The sequence below is a fragment of the Pezoporus occidentalis genome, unplaced genomic scaffold, assembly GCF_034315485.1.
Source record: "Pezoporus occidentalis ecotype Australia unplaced genomic scaffold, CSIRO_AGI_Poc_V1 ctg31, whole genome shotgun sequence".
In the NCBI taxonomy this organism is placed as follows: Eukaryota; Metazoa; Chordata; class Aves; order Psittaciformes; family Psittacidae; genus Pezoporus; species Pezoporus occidentalis.
The window spans coordinates 1,413,229-1,437,687 of NW_026915052.1; the positions used below are offsets into that span (position 1 = coordinate 1,413,229).

The 24,459-nt window shown below is 39.6% G+C and overlaps 1 protein-coding gene across 4 annotated transcripts in view; it reads right to left on the reverse strand.

Moving 5' to 3' along the window:
• Window positions 1-10,558: 10,558 nt before the first annotated feature.
• The window catches only part of BCL11B (BCL11 transcription factor B), a 96,633-nt gene continuing 82,732 nt past the window's right edge, over window positions 10,559-24,459 (reverse strand). For all 4 annotated transcript variants that reach the window (XM_062627871.1, XM_062627873.1, XM_062627874.1 and 1 more), the window contains one exon: window positions 10,559-17,701. In XM_062627871.1, the coding sequence (XP_062483855.1) occupies window positions 15,690-17,701 (2,012 nt within the window). In that variant the 3' untranslated portion in view covers window positions 10,559-15,689. The remainder of the gene's footprint in view (window positions 17,702-24,459) is intronic.

Sequence of the window (24,459 nt, forward strand, 5' to 3'; positions counted from 1 at the left end):
GTCCCCCTCCCTCCTTGATTACCAGCCTTTAATTAATAGGGCTCAGGGGTCAGTAACTCAGACTTTCTGTGTTATGAGATCCTTTCATCAACAAATCATGGCTCAGATCATAGCTCCAGGACCAGCCCTGAGACAGCAGTAGGTGATGACAGTGAGTCAGCCCAGGAGCAGCCCTGGGAGGCTGAAAGCTCAGAGGCAGCTCTGGCAGCAAGCAGACCCCTCCTGCCCTTTCCTCAGAGCAGGAAGCACTATTTACCACCAGCCTATAACCCTCCCCATGACAGCTCAGCTGTCCCTGGGAGCCACTGTCTACCTGCCTGTGGGAGAGGGAAGCAGCTCCACCCGCACACCTGGGCACAGGCAGGTTCACAATAGCCTTACGCCTGTGCACGGACACATAAATCTGCCCCAACAGGTTTCTCTCCTCAGCTGCAAAATGACTGAAATATTCTGCAGATGATAGGTCTCTGAGCAAGATAAATGAATTAACAACCAGGGCCAAGCCCTTGGCTAGAGAGACTTTGAGCCACACTGATATGATACAATATGGAGATTTGCTCTCACACACACACCTCCCTATATTTCCCTGCAAACCAAAGCTGTTGTCCAGCAGATTCTTCTTGCAGTAAACTTTGATTAGCACTTATTCTATTGCTTTGGCCATCCTTCTTTTTCACCCCCTTCCTTTGTTTAGACTTTTTAACCTTATGGCTTTTAAATAAAAAAAATCCAGTGCTTACCGAACTTCCAGTGTGCTGTCCTGAGTGATGCAAACTAGTGAATCACAGAGTAAAACCCACCTGAATAATGGTGCTACAAAGGAAGAAACAGAAGACGCTTAGCAGAAAGCTGCCAAGAGAGGCTGTGAGATGCCAGATAAAAGCCAGGGATGTATCTGAGGAAACAAGGCAGCTGCAAGAGATAAGAAGGCAGATATACAGATCTAAGCTCAAGAAATAAAGCAGGTTTTTTTAAATCAGGATAACAATAAAGACAAAGATGAGAGAAGAAAGCAGGAAGAACAATATTGAATTTATCAAGACAACACTGAACAAACAAAACAAAACTTGAAAGTACAGTAGTAGGAAGAAAGTACAAGAGAGGGAAATATTTTATTGCAATGCTGGGAAAAAGACAGAACTCTGCAAATGACATGGCACAAATCATTAAAAGGAGTGGAGTATTCTGCAAAGACTTAGAGTCTTGTGTTTAGAGTAACTAGCTGAGAAAAGAGGTTTTACCTTCAAAAAAGCACCTCTGAAATCACAAGTGAAGGAAATACGTGGCCTGACCAAAGCATTAGGTCAAGGCACTGGCAGGCAGGTGCCTTTGATAATCTATGGAACAGCCTGTCAGCTGTGTGCCCTTTCTGCTGTCTGTTTGGTGTCCTGTATAAAAAGAGCTGTTGGTTCCCCTTGCAGGAGATGTTTGTCTCTCTCACAACAAAACACCAGGGCAGACCAGGGCAGTTGGCACAGTTTACTCTCTGAGCAGAGGTGCTGAGAGCTGACTGGTCATAGAAGGATTTTTTTTTTTTTTACATTATAGGTGACAGAAACAGAGATATTATGAATGAACAAATACAACAGCACTGCTGCAATTATATGACATGGCCCTGGCTAGAAGGGCCTTTGAAGACTGTTTCAAAAGTGAAGCTCATACAGCAGCCTATAACACCAGCCATGCAGATTTGACTGTCAGCCCCTGAATATGACTATAGCATCAATGTGTGGGATCAGAACAAACTTCTTTCTCCAACAGTGCCCCAATACAAGTGCATATGAAGTGGCTAAGACCAAGGCAACATGTACAACATTTCTCTAAATAGTCTTCCAGTTCCCAGCCCTTTGTGGCTTAGCAACTTTCTAGGCCAGAGATGTTTCTGTGTATTCAGGAATCCTCGGCTTCTGCTGATTTTTAGTAGCTACAGTTGTGGCCTGGGATCTGCTGTTTACCCATGACAAAGGCGAGAAAGAGTATGTCTTATATGTCCTGTTAGCATTCAAGCAAACATCGTGTTTAGTATTAGAAGCCAGTATGCATGTGGTTGCTTAGGAATGAGAAACATCCCTTCAATATGCCCTCCAATACACACCAGGTTGCTGTGGGATGTTTTTGTGCATTCAACTTGAGCAGTTACCAAGGTCTGGAGTCCATGGGAACATGACATTATAATCTTGGTCATGTTTTATTTATGGGGAGTAGTGCAGCAGATAGGGTGTGTTAACAAACAAAGATGATTGCTTCAGGGGCACTCTCTTGTCCTGAGGTAATTAAGACAAAGTAGTTTCCCTGGTTGGGGGATTCATGCTGCAGACAACCTTTCCCTTGCTAAAATGATGTGCAGCAACTGGGCCAAAAATGCTAAATCAGAACCAGCATGGGTAGTGTTTTATCTTTGGTTAAAGGTACATCATTAAATGGCACTGGCATAAATTATACTTCTTAAAAATCCATATAAACATTAAGAACTACTGAGAAGAAAATGTCAGGCTCAGAGATTTGCAGATTTTCAACTGGAGAAATATCCAAATAATTGCTGCTGTGGCCCAGCATCTCTTTCACAGCCTGAACTGAACATAGTGACTGTCACTAAGGCCACCCTAACCACAAACCCTGAGAGATGTTGGCCTCACAAAACATGTAAACTTGGAGTCAGGCTCAGCTGTCAATCTCAGCATCATGAGGGAAATCTATTCCACTGTCAAAGGTCACAACTCAGACACTTATGGCTGCTCACATTTGTTGGTTATTTGCAAACTGTATGGCTGTGATCACAGCCCTGCAGTACTTGCTCCAGAAGAACTCACAGAAATACACACAGGACACAGCGCAGGTTTTGCCAGGAAATACAAAGTCTCCTTGCCCATTGCCTCTTCTTTTGTCTCTCCTACCATCCTTTCCACTGCAGCAAGTCCAGTAGGAAAACACCCTCCTGCTTCTTACTGTCCATGTCAGGTCAGGCTCTGACCTCTCAGGTGTGTTGGTTGGGTGAGGTCAGGCTCATCCCCTGTGGTCCAGCACAGTTGTGCTGTGCTCCCCCTGAGAGAAGATGGCCTTGTCCCTCGCAGTTTTTGGCTGGCCCACTGAAAACAATGGGAGTCTTTTCAGAGACTTGAACAAGCTCTGGGCAATGCTTGTATGGAAAAGCATTTTTTCTTATACCTTCAGATGTAGCTTGCCACATCTTCCAAAGGATGGATGTTCCTTTAGGACTGAGGAGAAACAAGATGAAAACCCACCAAGATTGGACTCAGGAGATCCACACAAAACCGGTTACGTCACAGTTTTTTGTATGACCTTGGAAAAAAATTTAACTTTTTTGTGTTTCAGATCCCTATTCAGAAAGCTCGTGTAATATTTTTTTATTCTTACTGCTTCTATGTACTGCCCAAAGATATTAAGTTTCTCACAAAGCCAGAGGTAGCAAGCTCCACCATTGCTTCTCCGAGACAGTTATAAGCATATGGGGTATTTCAGAGGCATTAACAATAAAGTATTTCATTTTCAGGATTCCCCATCTTTCACTAATAGGCTACATTTGCTGTGTAGGATGCTTACAGCAATGCTGCTGTCTTCTGTCACCATTAACCCAGAAGAGTGGTCTGCTCAAATGAGACACAATTTGAAAGGAAAGAATAAATACAGTTAATGAAACCTGACAGGTACCTTTCACACCTTTCCAGGAAAAGACATTAATTGCCCCCTTTGCTTTTAGCTGTCCTACACTGATATTTTAAAATAGATCAATATAGTATAAAACCAGTATCTTGATTGCTTGAACTGTATGTTTAATTAGGCTAATTTGCATTTTTCTCTGAGTTAAATTAAGGGCTAAATTTGGGTCTGGTGGAAGAAGGAGGAACTCTTTCAAAGGTTATGTTGCACTAGTTTACACCAGGGCTGAATCTGGTCCACAGGTCTTCGCTTATGCTTGATAAATCCTGGCTGAAGGCAAGTGTTGCCATTGAACTCCCTTGTTTACTAAACATTTTAAAAAGTATCTGCTCTTTTAAGATGCCAATCAATGGAGCCATGACCACTGGTTTGTGAGAAAAGGAAGGCTTTGCCAAAGGAATGATTTGAGAGTTGTATAGGGTGAAATTCTTTGTGAAGGTGCAGTGGATATGTTTCTTCTTCTAGGTACCATGGAGGCATATGATGAAACCATGGAAGGGGAGAACATCTTTACAACATGGCTTTTCCTACTTGGGAAGAGTTAACTCCCTGCTTCATTTTGATTCCTTCTTTTGCTCTTTTTAGGATAAACAATGCCAATTATTTCAGTATTTTCATCAAACATACACTGTAGACTTCTGGTCACTTCCTTTGCTCCCTTCAGGAAAATCCTTCAACTGGCTTACATTTTTCTTCAGTAGTAAGAACTGAACCCACAGCTGAATGTCCAAAGTCCTCACCAATGATGGCCAGAATGGACAGAGTACATGATATAATTTGCAGGCACTCTCTTGTTGATACATCCCATGGTATCTGCCTTATTTTGCAACAGCATTGTTGTTGTCTCCCTGTCACTTGTGATACATCGTGTTCTTTTCTCATGACCAAAAGCTGTTTAGTGAACCTAGTGAGATATTAAAATCACTTTGAACACCACCACCAACCTTCAACACATTTCTGATCTCTTCCAACTTAGAATCACAGAATCACAGAATTACATACCAAACTTGGCTCAGTATATAATAAATTGTATCTCCAGCCAAACATCTAAAGTTTTAATGAAACATTACATAGAATTTCACCTAGTACTGATCCCTTAAAACCTGCTCTGATTTGAGAGTGACTCCTCCAAGATGGCTTTGTTCCCCTCAGGCTGTATGTCCCTCTTCCTGAACAGAAAAGATACCCTGAAGAGAAAATCAGGAGCATGTAGGAATTCGAACAAACTGAAATATGATGCATGCCTGGTAGACACAGAGGCAAGCCAAACAACACATTTCCTGTAAGAGTGTGGGTTTTCCTACTGTCCTCTGTGCTCAAAGTATCTGAATTCAGCTTCTATTTTTCTTAAGCAACCTATTGTGTGGGAGAACTGCAAAAGCAGATCACTAGTCCTCTGGGCCTGGAGCGTTTTGCAGGAACTGAGAAACTTCCCTCGAGGCACAATTACCTGCACAAATCAGTTCACATTAACAATTTAGGGAGAATTCAGTGTCCAGTCTTGCCTGGCTAGGGGAAGATTGACCAAAACCTCATCTGTGGGAAAAAGCATGGTGAAGAGAAACATACTGGTTTTGCACTGAGGAATCACTCATCACCCGGATTGAAGTGGTAACATGAAATCATGTCTGAATAAGAGCTAACAAAAGAAACAGTCTCTGAGTATGGAAAATCATGTGAACTCTGTGGCCAGAGTTTCTGCATATCAAGACAAGTACATACTTCTGGGAAAAATAGCTTGAGAGATTACGTCAGACTGAAATGACAAAAAACTACTTAATTCTGCTGGCTGATCATTCACATACATCACAGAAGTTCCTACTGACACGCACAGTCTAATATACCAAGAGATAATGCTTCCTGCTACTCTTTTTGAGGACTGCCTTACTGGGAATGTCTCAGTATCGCAAAGCAATCAGGTTATATGGTTTAAAACACTTCTTGCTTTAAAAAAAAAATATGAAAAACATATTAGTATTTTTGAAAAATAGATATTAAAACCATCTATCAAGCTGGGGTAGACAGCACAAATGTGAAAATAACTCTCAGGTGATATGCAAGTAAGCCTAGCTCCCTTGGCACAAGGGAGCAAAGCTGATTCACACCATTTTGGTTTGCTCCCCCACAAAGTAGAATTAGAAAATGTATTTCGCTAAGTTGCTACTGAAAAAAAAAAAAAAAATACCCTGCTTTCAGATCCACATCTGGGAAGAGAATCCATCTTCATAAACATATCTCCATCTCCATTGGTCAGTTCCACTGTTCTGTATTTGTTGCAGAGTATCGTAGGATCATGGGTGGACTTTCTCCATAGGACTACTGGAACACTTATGAGCCATACTGATCTGGAAAATATTCTGCAGTCTGCCATATCTGGTAAAATGGTTAGATCGCTGTCCTGGCCATGTGCTGTTTACCCTGAATTTGTGCTCTCTGTTGGGTACAGTGATGGGTCTCTATACCTGAAATATGAGGAGTTAGGTGTCTCTTTCATAAAGATGATGTTAAGCCATAAACTGAAACAGGATAAGTCTGGCATTCATATTTCTTTATGTTCAAAAATGTTCAGACATTAAAAGTAGTAATTTAAGCCACTGGAATATGAGCAGAATAATATATATGACAGGAGATTTTTTTCTAAAATATTTTTTGACTACTGCCTTATTTCCAAAAGTCATTTGGAAATGCAAGGCTTTTTGTTAAAAATCAGTGAGTCTTAGAACAGAAGTTACCTCTAAACTGGGATTTAAACTACCATTTCACTTAGGTATTCTGAAATGTGTAACAGGCTTGATTCATCAGTGATCCTCCAACACATTCCTTTCATCTGAACATTATTACCATGTGAAACATGACTTTCTCCCTTGTTTATATCTCTTAATATCTCCTTCCTTCTCGTCTTCTAATTCTGAAATCGTACCATTTCGTTCTGTCAGTCATTTTGAGGTATTTTGCAGGAATGGTGCCTTTCTCAGTGAAGCTGCATTATGTTACATCACTGCTAAGAATTCAAAGTATTCTGTGATAAGTGCCTGGTTTCTGACTAGATTGCTGCAGCCACGTCCTGAATAGAAACTACTATTGTTATCAATATCAATTTTCCCTATTTTTGCTGATGGTTCACATTGGGAATATATCATATGAAGACTTTACTCCTTTGGCTTCCTTTTTCACTGCAAAAATTCTTCTCACCATCTCATCACGGGGAGTTAAATGACAAGCGTTCATTCTGGAGTGTTTCCATGTGTCCTTGGCTTTTGTCATTTATCTCAGTTTCACTTGTCTTTCCACATCTCACACCAGTGGGAAGACCCATGCACCATGACAAGTGAAGACTCATATCCCCCAAGCAGATAGTTTTCTCCATCTTTTCATATGAATGAATAAATACAGTGAGAAAAATAATTATAAACACACCTCGTACTGGTAATTTGACATTGTGGAAACTTCACATGCCCCACATTAGTCTGGCTAGTCACCGAACTTTGCTTTATGATGGGTTTCTAGTAAAATCCAGCATCTTAGGGACTTTAATAGTGTCTACAAGAATGTTATATGGGCATTGCCCACATGCAGTGTCTATTCCAATTGTGATTTCTAGAGGGGGCGAAAGGGGTCTTCATTTATCATTGTAATACCCATTTTAAATCAGCTGTGCTGAAGTAAATTGGCAATCTTAAGGATATAGTGTAATTAGGAGAAATTCAAATTAAATCAATATTATACTGTAGCTTTGTACAAGTGCATTTGAAATTTGAATCTGTTAAGTACACAGAAATGCATACATAGTTTTTGCACACTCATGCATATAACTTGCTAGCCATTGGACATCCACTCTTTATGCTTAAAATATTTCTAAAAAGCAACATGTATTTTTTGCATTACTGTAATTTCTAGCCAGTTTATAGGAATCTTTAAAACATGATAGTTTTCTTACACATTTTCCATAGCTTTGATGTTCTCTGATGATACCTATGACTTCTACCATAATCAGCACTGGCACTTGCCAACTCTACATGAAAATATGTAAGTGGTCTTCACTTGCACAGGAGGTATTTCACAGGTTGGCAAAACAAGAAATAAATAAAAAGATACATATCAAAGGAACCCAACATCTAATTTTTGTGCAGAAAAAATAATCTGTAAATCAGTAAATTGTCTGTATAATGCAGTGGGTTCCTGATTATTATGGGAAATAGGACATCTTTTGGAGCTAGTCTCACACTCGAACTACAGTCCAAGCAAGCCCCAAAGCAGATGTCTGCTCTTAATAAACGTAGTACCATGTTGTTATATCCTGTGATTAAACCCATGGGGAAATGGACAGTGACTAAACTGAATGAAGAATCTTTTCTTAACAGCCAGGGTTTTTTTCAGTGGGTGGGTAGGTATAAAATTAAATTTTATTGTGTTCTGCATAATGTCCTGTTGAGGAAAAGTGCTGAAAGAAATAATCTTGCATTGGTCATGGATGGGCAAAAGGAGTGAATAGGTGTTTTCCACCCCTACCACATGTGATCCCAGAGAACAGTCTGTTATCTCTCAGACAATGAAGTGCATGTTGTCAATGAGCAGCTAAAGGTCAGTGTTTAACTGGGCAAGGAGACTAATTCAAAGCAAATCAACTATTAGGCAAATGTTGCCTCGTTTTTGCTTACAAGCTATCTGCAAATAGATCACAATTTTCTCAAATATATTTATTATTCAAAATTATTTCCTGAATGATTTTCATGTATAATTATTGGTCTGTTCACAATCTTTTGTAATTGGATGTACAGATCACATGGCATCTTTCTGTCCTTTGATAGGGTAAATGTAACTTGCTAACTACACTTTCTGGTGGAAACATCTCAGTTATGGAGTTAAGAGTTCAATGGCCAGTGCTGTTATGTGTTCTTATAATTTATTTAATTTTTTTTGTATGTAAAACCATTAAGCTAGATTCAATCCACAGAATACTTATGTAAACCCAGAGTAAATCTGTTGAATCTGAAGAAATACGTTGTAGAATCAGTGTGAGGAATGAGGCCCTTCAGAAATTAAATCACCTTTATAACACATTTCTTCATTATAATAATTACAATGCTGACTTAAAATACCTCTTCTTTCATATCAAAGTTTGAACTTCATTAGTTTCATTTGGATTTAGCAAAGATTTTTCTGAACCTTTTTCCTTTACTGATTACAATAGTTCTTGTGTTACAGAAGCGTGTGCAAAACAGGAGCATCCAACCAGAAGATGTGGCTAAGAAACTCATTTGTATTTAGTTGTTTGCAGCCTTGTTTGTGTGATTTCTCACATTTACTCTGTCAAAAGGGCCTAATCCTGCTTTTTCCCTCATGCCAACTTATGTGAGTAATCAGGGCTCTGACAGACAAGCGCTAGCAGATCCAATAGTGATGAGTTAAGGCATTACTGATTCCAGGGGATCCATGCTTCTCCTTGATGGGCAAATACCTAACTACACCTACCCTAGCAGAGCAGTGGACAGGAAGTGCCCTTGTGCTTCCAAACCCTCATGGCCACAGGCCAGGATGCACAGCAGCAGCTACTGCTGCTAAATCTTCCACCACCACATCAGCAAGGCCTGCAATGCCTTTAAAGCTGAAAAAATGACAGAGCAGTGTAAAGATCCACTAGAGAGAAGTCATGTTTATGGGGTGTCAAAAGCATCCCCTTCAAATGCAAACTGTACAAAATTTAGAAGTAAAATGTAACAGCTTTTACAGCTCACTGCAGAAGGTATTCAAAACAAACGTGGCAGTTTGGGAATTACAGCGTGAACTATTGACCAATGTAATTGTCAGCGTTGGGTTCTGATTTCATTTTCACCACTTTTTCATGAGTGGAACTTTTCAAAGCACTTAAACATAGCTAAATTTAGATTGTAGATTCAGGGAGCCTGAGATCAGGAAGGGACCATCTGTAAGAGCTCTTCTGTAGCACAAACCACTTAGCTTCCCCTCCTGACTTCTGAGTTGAGCCAAATACTTTAAAGTCCACAAGCAGTTCCTTTGAAATGAATTTCAATTACCCACCTGCTTTGAATCACAAGCCTGTTACATGTTTTGTTGGACCAGGGCCTCCAGGAAAACAGAATCTGGTCTCCAACACTCCAGATCTTTCCTGAGCTTTCCAATAATGGTTTCAATAACAGTACTCTCATTTAAGATTTCCATGCATTTGATAACAGGTTGGCTTGATAAAGAGCATCAGGATAATGAACTGCCTGTAGTTGTCAGCTGTTATCCTCAAACTGCAAATTGTGCAAAATTCTGCCTTTAACTCTGCATGCCATTGTCCCTAGCTGAGGAGGAGGAGCAAATGTTTAAGCTGCAGTTGCCTTTTGGTGCTTGTCACATAATACCAAATAATAATAACCAAATTCAGTTCCCAGTTAAATAGGTAAGTGTTCTCCCTATTTATGCTGGCATCCTAGAAGCAAAACACATTAACAAACCTAGGTGCACGCAGCACACAGTTAAGTTTATGGGGATGGAAAGAAACACAAAAGCAAAACTTCTCACTGTCTTCAGAAAATTGCGCTAGTTGTCCCAAACGTAACATCATTTCATATGAGAAGTTTGACTGTCTCAACCATTATTCTACCATTTTTTCTCAAGAGCCCTACTCAGGAAAGACTTTACATTATTATTTAAGTCCAAGGGATGTAAGCAGGACTTGAGCATCTGCTTAGCATCACGCAGGTGTTCATATGTCCTCCCCAAACGAGAATTCTCTCCTGACTGACTCCCATGAGAACTGACAGAAAATACAGCATGAGCTCTATTATCTGTACTGAAGAAGCTTCAACTCCTCACTCCTCTCTATTCTCCCCTTCCCACCCTTCAATTTCAAAAAAAAACAGGAAAGACAAGATTTGGAGATCAAGTCAAATGTCCAATTTATTTTTATAACTTGAAACTGGAACAAACGTTTTGAACGAGCGTACAAATGAAATGGTAGACACATGCTGAACTCAACATTGTGACAATAAGGGAAAAAAAGAGGCCAAAAATCTTGTACAGAGAATAAAAGGAACAATAAATATTTCACTAAGCCATATTGAAATGACCTCCAGCCATCTCAACATTTTATCCATAATAAAAAAAAAAGTGCTCGTTTTTTAAACAGAGCACAAATACCAAGCAATAATAAATAGTTCCAAACTTGTAGTAAAAGACAAAACCTCCAAGTAAACAACAAAAGCTCATACAATAAGTAATAGAAAAAGGTAATAAAAATATTTTGCCTTGCCGGTACAAATGCAAACAACTTAAATCAATGTTACTTTGCTTTGCAGTTCTAAAATACAAAGAGCACCATAAAAATGAGTTTTCCTGTGATAAACAAAACCTTGGACTGTCTTTTACATAGGACTGGGATGAAATGCTGATTTTTTGACCCTTTCCTTAAAAACTGTTTTTTTTTTATTTCTAAAACCAGGTTTTTGGACCTGTTCTGTTGCCAAGACAGTTGACTGGAGTTTTGCTCTGGACTTCAAAGGCAACAGGACTAGACACAATGAAAGTAAGAAATTCAACCTTAAAATAATAATTAAACCCATTTAAATTTTGAAAATAACTATGGCAGCATTCTAGCTATTTACGTCTATGTTATATTGTGCTTATGGCCTAGTAAACTACAGTTCTTCTAAGCAAGAAAAAAAGGAGGGCCATTTCATTATCACTACAGTCTGCAGAAACACAACCCTTGTGCTTTTGGGTGACTTATTATTAGTTTTAGTGATCTAAGTCACAAAAGTAGATAGCTGCTGGTGTTAGCCATCCTGGGTAATTGAAAACAACAGGAAGAGACTGGAGCTCCTAAGCAACTTACACTAAAATGAAAGATTAAATTCTTTCTTAAATCAACTAATTGTGGCCTGAAAATATGCAGTTAACTTCTGATCTTTATTACACTGATGCATGTCCAAGGGATTCTGCTGAGTTTTGTGACATGACTGGGTTCATATGAATGCCAGAGATCTGAATTTTCACCAAAAAGTTAAAATATACCTTTAAGGGACCACATTCCAGCCTCAGCTATGCTGGACTAAGAGTGATGAATAATTCCTGATTTATATCAGTTCAATTGAGACCCAGAATTTGTCCAGAAGTCTTAAGGGTATGTTGCTCAAACCAGGAAGACATATATCTATCTGTTAGGTAGCTGGACCAAATTCTCCCTGCTGTTACACCCATCCTTCTCCAATTGCTTCAACAGTTCTGCAAAGATTAAAGCAGAAGAAAAATCTTGCATGGCATGGCAATATTTTTTGTCATTGTTTTTGTTTTGTTTACCGTCACTTCCTGCAAGAGCGGTGAGCATTTTCTCCTTCTCCCCTTCACTAGAGCATCACTGCCTCTTCTGCCACCTGTCTTCCCCTCGACCCAAAAGGGAAGAGAGCAGGAGAGAGAGAGAGAGAGAGAAAGAACTGCAAAGAAGAGAGAAATCAAAAGGCACAGGATTTCATCCCAGTCCCTCAAACATTCAGAAATTTATGGAATGTACAATAAGGAGTGAACAGCAGCAAAGCAGCTAATAACATGGACTGGCAAGACCTGTACAGGGAGTAGGTCCTGTTCTGACAGGGAAGAGGAGGGCTGTGCCTGGACTAATTTTACTTCAACCCGGTTACAGCTATACTAACAGCAGAGCATTTTACCATTTTCTCTCAAAGTGGATGCAACAGCTCTCACTCTTTGCTATAAAACAACTTTCTTCCAGAGGGCAGTGGCAGGGTGTGGGCAGCAGTGAGTGTGGGTTGGCCAGAAGAGGGAAGATGTGTGACATCTTCTTGTTTGGAAGGGCGGGGGGGAAAATCTCCTCTCTCTCAAATCAGTGGGGAAGCTGTGGGATGTCACCCCAGACACCTGTATGGGAATGGAATTTCATTTCACACAAATAGGCAATAACCATCCAGCCTGGTTCACCATACCTGTAAAACCTTGATGCAAGGGGTCCAGGCAACTTTGAAGTTATTTAGAGCCCTGTGGGAACAGCACTTTTTTGTAGGCCATTTCTGACAAAAAAAATATATACAACTAAAATTATTTGTGAACAACAACAACATAAAATTAAAAATAAAAAAGCACTTAATTATTTTGTTTTGTTTCTTTTACTCAAAGGTCGTCAAACAACCCCCTTTTTTTTCCTGTACAATAAGGACTTCACATACAAATTTTTTTTTTTATTTTTGCAATATTTTATCCTGCCAAATTGAAAAAATATATTATGGCAGCCTGTTTGTTTGTTTTTATTTTTATTTCCAAATTCACTAACAAAAAGGTACATTAAATCCCTTTAAAAGGACAAGCGTACAGTTAAAAAATTACAAGCTTCAGTAAAAATACAGCAAGTGCCTACATCATATGAATCAACCAATATCAATATCCATTCCAGAAGGGGAATAAAAGGGGGGAAGGGAAGAAAAAAAGAGAAAAATAGGTACAGGTCAGAAACGTGATTTTTTTTTTCTGCAAAGCAATAACAATATTAAGCACTTTTTTCTACATACTTTTTCTACAGGGTGTAGCAATCACCTTTTAATCCCCAAATACAAGATTCTATACATTTTTTGAAATAAAAATTCAACACCCAAGGCAGAAAAAAATTTACTAAAACTCAAGACTTTACAGTTACAGTGACAAGAACAAATTTATAGACCCACCATTAAAATTTTACTGCAACATTTTCAAGGAAAAAAGAAGTTTTTTTTTTTCTTTCTGGTTTTGTAAAATGCCCAGGCATTCTCCATTATTACAAATACTGGTCCACTTTTACAGTAATCAAGAAATTTTAATATATATAATATATACTAAAACCCCGTCACCAAAAGAAAACAATATACACATGGCCATTATGGCATTTTTTTTAATAATCTATTAAGCAAACTTTGAAAAAAAAGAGATTGCTCAAACACACATACACACAATTTCTTTTTTACCCTTGTATGTATTCAATACTGTAAACGTATTTTAAGACAGAGTGCACTAAATTTAACTTTAAAAAAAAATTAGCCGTTGTTCCTGAATTGTTTTTTCTCATTCAATGATAACAACTTGTAATTTGTGTCATTTGCGTTTTAATTCAGCAGTAACTCATTTCCATTCCATTTCCTAAGCAGCGTTGTCCTGAAAAAAAAAAAAGGCTGAGAATAATTCAGCTAATGGATGTCCGAAGTTGTGCTGGGTATACATCTTCATTTGATTGGGTCTTATGGCATTTTCATGTCCACTATCTTCAACCAGTAATTTATTTATTTTTTTTTAAGTAAATGTGGCTCTTTTTTCTAAAGAATGTACTTTTCTTGTTTTACTTTTTTTTTTAAAGTCTTTCCATTTCACAAAAACATTTTGCATTTGTCTCAAGAGACTCAAATAGGAAGATCAGTTTTCAAGGCACTCACATCAAATTGAATGGCAGTACAAAAACTGTCCAATAAATTATTTTAATTTATTTTTTCTTTATAGTGCCAGTATTGTGAATGCCATGCTTAGCAATACTGACACTTAATCTCAGTTGTTCCCTTACAGTTTAACCCACCTTTGGGCCAAATAGAAGAATACGATGTAATTTCTTGTTGAGAAGCCATTTTGCTCTTAACCACAAACAAAAGCTTTAAAGTGCGGGTCAACATAATTAAAATATCTAACCAGAATTGTCCACTGTTGGCTAGTATTAGTCGTAAAAGGCTTAAAAAATTTGGAATTTGAAAGTAGAGCAGGTGTGGTTTTCTTTACTTTTTTCTGTTGTAATGCTTTTATCTGAATGCAATTCTAGTCCTAATTAAGTCAAGGAGAAAACTCTTACCAACTTCAGTAGGAGCTGAATCTTGCCAAGACAGCTAAAGCAACTAGAATTTATTTTTCCCTTCTTTATAATAACATCATTGCACATCATAAGATAGTTCTAATATTTCTATTCATAAACCAAATGCCTATGAGTTGAGGCTTTTCATTGCAAAATTCACTCTCCCATCCTTTAGTAATTATTTTAACTACAGCAAATATGGACTAAAGTAGATGTCCTGAACACAAATTTATGATTTTGTCATTTAAAAAGAAAAAAAAAGGCGGTATTTGGCTTCTCCAAGGTTTGAAAATATATGATACTTGGGATACTTTTACTGTCTGTGGGAAGAGTAGCATGAAGGGAAGACAGTGGGAAAGAAACCCAAAAAGTGATGAAATGGCACCATTATATTGCCATCGCTTTTAAGAGCAAGAAGAGACCACCTGATAGTAACACACAATTAAGAATGTTTCTGGATTTTGTATGTAGCTGCCTTCTGCACCTATGCTTTATCCGTTGCAACAACTTTAGTGATTAAATCCATCTAGAAAAGGCCTCTATCGTCAGCGACATTGTCAGTGCTGCATATTTGATCCAATTCCAAAAGAAAGTGCTAATTTTAAGATTGTTATCCGCTGTACAATTTTGTAATCCCTAATCTTTAAGGTTATTTATGAAGAGGAAAGGGGGGGGAGGGGAGAAAAATAAGAAAAAAAAAAGAGTATTTCTGTTCAAATGCTGGCTTCTTCACAAGAAATTACACATGCTTAGCTTAAATTTCAACAAAGCAGCGGCCCAAAAATTAGAATTTAAAAGATATGTTTCTCCTCTACAATGCAAGTAATCTCAGGCTACGACTGGGTAAAATTAAAAAGGGATACCCAACAAAATTTTTAAAGAAATTTAAACAGAAAGAATAAAAAAAGTACCTGCACATGCCAAAAAATTACAAAAACCCAATAAATACAGAAATTATTGCACAGTTAAAAGGCTCCACAATTTTTACTGCCTTAATCAACCCTCGGGTTTAATAGAACTTTGCAGACACAGGTTATATTTAAGTGCCAAAGTCTGGCACCTACCGTATTTATGCTAAGTTATGTTTACGGAGGCAAGTTAGGTCATCTTTTCTCAGTTGGCAATAGTTAAACTGTACAAATAAAATGTTACCTAGACCCCTGAAATTTAACCTAGCGGGGGATGGGGAGGGCCCTTAGCTTCTTTCTGCCTGCTCAATTTTGACGTCATTTGTCAGCAAATGTTCTCCATGCCACTTTTTCATGTGTTTCTCCAGGGTGCTGTAAACACTGAAGGGCATCTGGCAAATGTCGCAGCGGTAGACCTCCTTCCCTATCTGGCCATGCGTTTTCATATGGCGCGTCAGCTTACTGCTCTGGGCACATGCATAGTTGCACAGCTCACATTTGTAAGGCCGCTCTCCAGTGTGGCTCCGACGGTGCACCGTCAAATTGCTGCAGTTCTTAAAGACCTTGCCACAGTACTCACATGTATCGCTCCTGCGCCCTTCCTTCGAACTGGGTCGACCAGGGCCGGGACCACTGATGTGGGGGGTGCTGCCTCCGCTTGCCGTGCCGCTGCGCCCTGAGAGCCCCCCGTCCAGCATGTCCCCTGGTGGGGTGGAGAAACGCAGGCTTCCGTTCTCCGATGAGTGTTCGGAGGAGGTTGCGAAGGGGGATTGTCGGGAGTCTGTGAATCCAAGGAATGGATCCTTCATGAAATGCCGTGATGCTGCATACCCTACCAGCCACTGGGAGTAAACGTTTTCAGAAGGTATTATTGTTGCTGGTGGCAAGTCCAAATCTTTCTCTACCTTTATTCTTTTAGAGGAATTGTTTAAACTAGGGCTTGTGATAGGTGTTGGCTTGCGGGGAAACAAGTTTGGGAAGGGTTCACCTGGGCCAAAGTTTCTTCCATTGACTGTCCCTTCCTCAGTGCGGTCTAGCTCTCCTACCACTGAGTCTTCATCAGCTGGATCTCTCTGACAGAGGTCTCGAGGACACAAGTCTCGCTGGTCAGAAGACCTTTTCATGAAGCTACTCCTCTTCTGTTTTTCAGCTATCATGTCATTATATTGCTGGATGGTACCTAGACTTACATTCTCAATGACTTTTCCCAACACAAGGGATTTCTCATCTGGCAGCGACTTGGAGCCATTTTCTCTGTTACGACTCAGCTCCGAATCCATACTGAAGCTTGACTCTGGCCGGCTCTCGTTTTCAAGCTCCTCTTCCTCTTCCTCCTCCTCTTCCTCTTCTTCATTGTCATGGCCCAGTGAAGGATCGCTCTCATTCCTGAAATCGGCCTCACTGGATTTCAGTCCCTCTCCAGTGAGCTCGCTTGTGCCTGGCTCAGGGGAACTAGTGGTGGACAGTCCATCATCTGACCTGCCCGTCATGGAGCCAGCTTTATGCATATGCGTTTTCATGTGGCGTTTTAGCTTGCTGGCCTGGGAGCAAGCGTGGTCACAGAGCTGACACTTGTACGGCTTTTCTCCTGTGTGACTGCGCCGGTGCACAATAAGGTTACTCTGGAACTTGAATGTTTTCCCACAAAATTCACAGGACTTGCTCTTGGCCTGAGGCTGGGGAGGTGTAGTGCTGCTGGGGGGCATGGGAGGCAGTGGCGGGGTGCTCAAAAAAGGTGATTTAGGACTTGGCTGAAAAGGATTCAACAGGCGATGCATAGGGTTGGTGCGACTGGGTGAGACTGGCGGAGGGGTGGAACTGTTTCCTGCCAGTTCTCGAAGCCTTCTGGAGAAATCCATCGCTGGGGATTCAATTGCCATGGGGTTTAAACGCATAACTCTGTCAAAGGCACTGGGATGCTGGGCAACTAACCCCATTTCTTCGGCACTAAGGCGATGTGGATCCAGATGATGACGAGGTGGTGGGCTGAACAGCGGAGGTGTGTTTGGGAGCCGACCTTCACCAAAGCCAGGGTGTTCACGCAAGATGGGTCCTGTCATTCGCAAAAGATTGAAAGGGTTGTTGTCTCCAAGGAAATTCATCAGTGGGGACTGTGCAACAGTCTCCGGTCCCAGAGGAGGAGGGATAGTGATGCGTGGAGTAAGGGAACTGCTTGAAGGGCTTGTTTCCAGGTAGATGCGGAATCCATGTGTGTTCTGGGCATGCTGAAGCAAGAACCAAGCGCTATTAAAAGGCTGCTTGCATGTTGTGCAAATATAGCTTGAAGGCTCATCTTTACCTATAAAAGAAAAAGAGAAAGAACACTCAAAAAATAATACAGCATAGAACATTTAAATACAGTTGGCATGCACTTTATTTTGCTAACACATTTCCTCCTTGGCATTTCTGAAAGAAGGACTTAATTGCAATGTATTGACTGATATAAATTGTTGAACAGCACATTTACTCACCACACTTATTCACTTAACATGTATGACAAATATCACACATACGCATTGGTGCTATATGTGTTTATATCCTCTAACTTGCAAATAAAACCTTCCTTTATGACACAGAAGGATCCACATCCTTTCACATGTTTATTCTACAAAAACATTTTGTTTCAAGGGATTTATTACTACAGGCAGAAACCAAGGAAAATGCAGTGTGGTAGGTTTTACAAGGCACCTGCAAGGAGCTTCAGTGTCATTCTCACTCTGTCATTTTATATTTTTATATACTTCATGCAGCAGTCCCCTGAGATCTTTCTAAAATTAATTTATACATGCTTCAGTCATGCCAGCACTTCCATTTTTAAAATACTACATAGGTATTTAGCTGCACAAGTTCTATTCAAGTCAACAGGAGCTTGGAAAACATACCCTTGCATAAACCACTTTGACATTCTTTTTGCCAAAACACCAAGAAGCCACTCAAATGAAACATCCGGTAATCAAAGCCAACAGCATAGTTGCAATTAACAGTAACAAACGTCGGGCCGTGCTTGAACTGGGTCCCAAGAATTTCTGAGCCTGAGCCTGCCCTCCAATGCAGAAACGCTCACTGGAGCCAGAAACATTGTTCTGTTTGCCTTTCTAGCCTTTTTGAACGACTGCATAAAGGTGGAAAGCATTCCTTTAACCTTGATTCAGCTTTACATAAAGGACAGGTGTGGACAAGTCCACACTACAGTCATAATTTTGCTAGCTAGAAAATTCCAGACCTGAGCACAATATAAACTATGTGCTATCTCGAAAAAGCACTTTCTCCCCTCTCCTCGTTTTTTTCAATGCTTCTTCAAGACTCTGATAAACTCATAAACATGTGTCAACTTGAAAATCATGATCCAGGATTTGTTTTGTTGTTGTTGTTTTTTAAATGAGGGGGAGGTTTCCTGAAAAACAACTACCCATTTTAGAATATCTAAAATTAATTTCTTGCTTGTTTGTTTGTTTATGAAAGCACATATTTTGGCTAGCAATGGCCCCACTGCACCTAAAGGCGCTAAACTTCCTGAAAGTTCAAAGCCTGAACCAAGCTTCCCACCTAACCTGTATGTGCACAACAACTGAGATGAAGCCCTATCCCAGCCCCTTCGCAGATCCAAAGCTGAACTACATAACCCCTTTCTAGATGGAGAGGACTGCAATTCACAAAAGCCCAATGCTTGAGCTTGAGAATGAGCTTATAAGGTGAACAGAGCTCTATTATCAAAACTACCTTTGTAAAGAGGAATGACTCATAGCAGTCCAAAAAAAATAAAGAAAACAAAAATTAAACTCGAGCACACCAGGTGAAGCAGGATTGCTGCTGACTGAATTCCCCTCTGCTGGCAGTTGCAGGAACGGCTACTGATAACAAAACCTACAAAACCTTAGACAAGGAGACTAGAGGATTATCTGCCTACCTATCAGCCTGTCAGTCTATTTAATGTTATCACCCAATGTACATCCATAGAAGTGTAAAGGAAAAAGCATCTATCAGCTTGAGACTTATTTACAAAGGTAGGTGATAAATGTGGTGTAGCTCCTCGAGCTCCTATTGATTTAGTAGGGCTACTGCTGTGGATAGCAGCTTCAGACCCTGATTTCAGAGAAGCTGCCTCTCTACATCCAAGAAAAGACGCACACAACACACCAGGTGTTTCTGCCTCTCTGACATGGCCCCTGTGCCCCAACCCTGCACACTGCGTTGTATGGGACAGACCCAGTTGTTTTGATTACTCTCTAACAACTGCTCTTGGAAAAAAACACAAGTTTGGGAACTGCATTCAGCTTGGAAAAAGTGCCAGTAACTGCTATTGACATTAATGAAAGCCACATACAAACACGGAAAGGAACTGATACATTATCCCTTAAAAATCTACTCAGCACTGAGGCAGTTAGGGAGTTTTATGTCAGCTCTGCAGCCAAAGCAACACTAAATGCTCCCATTATTACTTCAAATATTTAAATTTCTGTTTCTTACAGAAATATGATGAAAATGTCTAGACCTTTAATTTTCTTGCACAGCAACATCTGTAGTATAAAAAGTGACAGAAATCACTGAAGCAGACTAAAGTATATAACATACTCTGTCAAACGCTTTTTTTTAACAATATGTTTTACCTTAGCTCACCCTAGAATAGATTTTAATAAAGCCCCTTCCGAAGTGTGATATAATAGCAAATGAAGTGCAGCATCTTACAAGGTCATATATCTTCAAATTAAAGAGTGCTCTGCACCCTTCACCTTCATTTTATCCACTCTAATTAATCGATTTATTACCCACAGCTGTTCGATTCTTTCATTTTTAAAGTCACAGCATGCATTCTTTTTTCATTCTTTTTTGTTGTGGGTTTTTTTCTTTAAAAAAATTAAGTGTGAGAGTGTGTATGTGCGTGCATTGTCCTTGCTTAGCTCATGAGCTGACAGGATGAAGAAAGCTGTGTATTAGACAACAACGACAACAACAGCAACATGTTTACTTCAGCACATACGTAAGGAGAAAAATTCCTGAGCAGACTGAGGATCAAGGCCAATCTAAAACTGAAATGGCTGATTAAAAAAATTATCCTCAAAATGGCAGCTGGCTGGATGCTTGCTACTACTTGTTACATGGAACTGAGATGTTTTGTTTTGTCCTCCAAAACTTCACCTCTGTAATATTCAAGTGAGGAAAGTAAATCCCCCTCCTTTTTAGTTTCTTTTGAAGAGAGCAAATTAGTCCTATTAGTGCTAAGATTTACAAGCTAGCAGTCATAAAATAGTCTTCCTTTTTGTTTTGTTCAGCTTTTATGCTCTTTAACTCTGAGAGACCCTAACCTGATGGCAAAATTGACTGCAGGCTACTTAGCTACCAATCCCTGACTGCTTCACGAGTGTTCATGTGTGCATGCCTGTGTGTCTACTGTTTAACTTTCACAGCCCTCAAAGACTCCCCCTAGACTCCCCATTTAAAAAAAAAAAAAAAAAAAAAAAAAAATGTTCATTTTCATATTATCACTTCATGGTATCTTGCCTAGAAGTTGCCCTGAGCAGTATAGATGCTCACTTTTAAAAAACTCTTTGAAGATCCACTCTGAACATTTTTATATTCAAAAACTTGCTAAATATTTTAAACATGCCCAGAAACAGCCACGTATTGCTCAATAATGATCCTTATATTTAATAATGCAGCGCACCTACACTATAAAACTCTTTGTTATAAGGCTACTTTTGATATATGGCTATCTTAATCCCTTGCCACCTGCACTGAAGTCTGGCTAAACACCCGCTTTATGACAACCAGCTATATAGGCTTTGCCACATGCAGTCTTTATCACTTCAGCATGTGCTTGACTTTGACCATGTGAGTAATCAACATCAGTGAAACTTAAGCACAGGCTGAAGTGCTGTGCTGGATAGTGATGAAATTATTAATGTGTTTAGAGTTAAGCACAAGCCAAGACTTCATTAATGCTGTTCAATGAATTGCATATGGATTCAACCCTACACTCCGTAACTAGGCATGACTTTCGGGGCTGATGGCTCTAGTATAAATTTTTATCTTTACATTAGTTGATAGATGTGGTATATGTACTGAGATGCGGCATCCAGGCTACAGCTTGGGCAGTCAACAGTAGCTTTAAGGTTGCTCTAAAGCCAAACAAATACTGTCACTGGAACTCAGGCATGAGGCAGGTTTGTAGGCCTGGATCCTACTGAGGTCCTACTGAGGTTCAGAAATATTGTTTTGTAGGCTAGGAAGGATGGTGTCATTAAAGAATGAGAGGACTGGGATAAACCTTAAGGGTTGCCCTTGCCTGATTCCTGACCCAAAGGACATCCATATCTATGCATCTGTTGATATCTATGTCAGATACTTCAAAGACCCCCCTGATGGAGAGTTTATAACACTCCCAAAGTTTACCTCATTCCTTTTCTCCTTTACTATCAGGAAGGTTCCCCAAATGCCTAATTTAAATCTTTCTTCATACAATTTGAGATTATATTTTGTCTTACCTACACATACATGAAAATCATAGGAAGTAATTTAGTCTGTACCTCATGTACAGATATCCAACCCAAAGATTTTCAGTTGAACCACTTCATGTCTTAAAAAACAGATCTCCCAACTTGAATTCGAAATGCCAAGTGAGACAGAATTCACCAAGTATCAGAGCAGTCTGTGGCAATGGCTGACTATTTTCAGCATTAAAAAAACCTTCTTCTTTCCAACTTGCTGAATTCAACTGCCAACATTAGATCATTTAATGTTTTTACTTGGTAGATTAAAAATCTCTCCAGTATCATCTCCCTAAGCAGGTAATTATAAACTATGAACTTGTTGAAAACTCTTGCCTTTTCTGAGTATTATGACAAAAGATGGTCTTTTCCAGAAATATTAAAATGTGTTCCCTTCATTACTGCATGACAGATTATGATCTGTTCAAAATGTCAAAGCAATAATGAGTTTCTTTCTCTTTCACGAACAGCACACAACAAAGCTAAATTCAGATCCTGCCTCCCTGATTCTGCCCTTATGGAGGGCAGTGAGAAAAGACAGGTTGGTTTGCCCAGCCCAGAACAAGAGTAGCCTGGGTCTGTGGGCATTCATCCCACTGCACTAGGCAGCCTGAACCCCCGACTTATCTGTCCTCTGCAGTCTGACTTGTATCATTTAGTGATACACAGATCTTCCTTGCCCAGTAGGTACTTAACTTTATATACACCCTGAACACTGAGCACCTTTGCCCTGGAGATAAATTTCCCTCAAAATATCCTCAGTTATTCTGGATACTATCAAACAATAATCAGTGTATGATAAGAACTGTTTAGAATTCATTATTTTCTGTTGGGCTACAGTGACATCCAGTGCCTTATGAATCCTCCTCTTAGCATGCTTGAATAATTCCATTAGCTGTAACAGAGAACAAACTCCCCCTCTTTTTAATCACCCACCCATAAACCCTTGCCAGGACTGCAGTGAGGACCCGCAGACCACTGCCATACCTCTAGCAGTACTTCCTAGGTAACATTTCTGGTTCCCTTTACAAAGTTACAACAGCAGCAATAAAAATGTTAAAGAATCTTAATAATCCTTTACTGCACCTTTAGAAGTTCAGGAAAAGTAGAAACTTGCAAGCTCTAAGGAAAGGACACTTTTTATTGTAGCACTCAGGAACAGACATGTACTAAGTTCCTACAATCTTTCCACCACCATTACTCTCTTCTCCACCACTTCATTTTTAATGAACATTTAAATAATTACTCCTTGTTATTATGATGGTTACTCTAATAATGCCAAAAAGGTAGTGTGGATGCTCCATAAAAAACACACCTTTAATTGAATTATTATTAAATTAAAATGCCATAATTGAGAACAGTAGTTTAACAAGTCTCCTTATAAGACCAGCTGACATTAAAGAGAAGGGCATTAAATACTGGAAAGATTTAGTGTTTCATAATGAAGAAAATATATGGTTATATGTGGTTTGACAGGTCACCTAGACAAGGGCCAAATATTTTCCAGGTGTTTGCAGAGTGGATCTGCAGTGTGAATGATAATTGGTTCATACCCAGTGCTTGATTGGGTACACAAAAATATCTCTAACATAGGTATTTCTGCTGAAAAGGTTTTATAAGCCATATTACCACTCTAAATTGTCCAAGTTAGCAAGAACATTTACTTACATGTGTTTCTGATTGAATAAACATATGCTGAGCACACCCAATATCAAGAGTTTTATCCTTCCTGCACTCCCCAGATTGTTTGGAAGCGCTCCTACCTCCATTTCAGAGGTACTGAGTCTCAGTAAAAAAAGACAGAAGTGTCAAGTAGGGTCCAAGCCTGGGTGAAGATCACCACTGCCAGTCCAATGCCAGTCACTAGTTGTAAACACCAGACTCAAGGGAACCATCTCTTTTTCTACCTCTCTTCATTTTAATTTTGTTTTGATGGCAACGTGAACTGAAGAAGTAAAAAAAGTCAACTCCTCTCACATCCCCAGAGCTAACAGTGCATCTATCCCTACACTGCCTTGTTTAAAGAAAGAGCTCAATAGTGTCTTGCAGCACATCCTGCTAAGGGTGACAGGGACTATCACCAACAGTTTGTAAAGTTAGCATCAACTGGCAACTAAAGTTGGTATTTTATGACTTAGCAAGACGCCTGCAGTCTCACAACCTAAGCACCTCCAATTCTCCACTCAGATAAACAGCCATTCTCTCTTGTAAAGCTCAGCTGACCTGAAGTGCATCTCAGTGAAGGAGATGAAGGTTTAGGTGCAAGAGCCGAAGCGTGAGGGGTCACTGAGCCTGTCATCGTCTGGAAATGGGGAAACTCAGGATGAGGTCAGTGAAAAGAATGTGACAGGGAAACAAAAATTAAACATTTTTAAGAGATGGATGGAAAAATAAGGGTGTCTGAAGAAAGAAGTAATCGAAAAGTATTACTTCTCAGTAACAGACTTTGTTTCCTCCCGTTCTAGACCTAGTGCTCTTTTTCTACCTTGCCTTGAATAGCCTATCTCCTCCAGTGCCATCTTCAAACTGAAGAAAAATCACGACTTCATGCAACGTTCTTCTCCCACACACT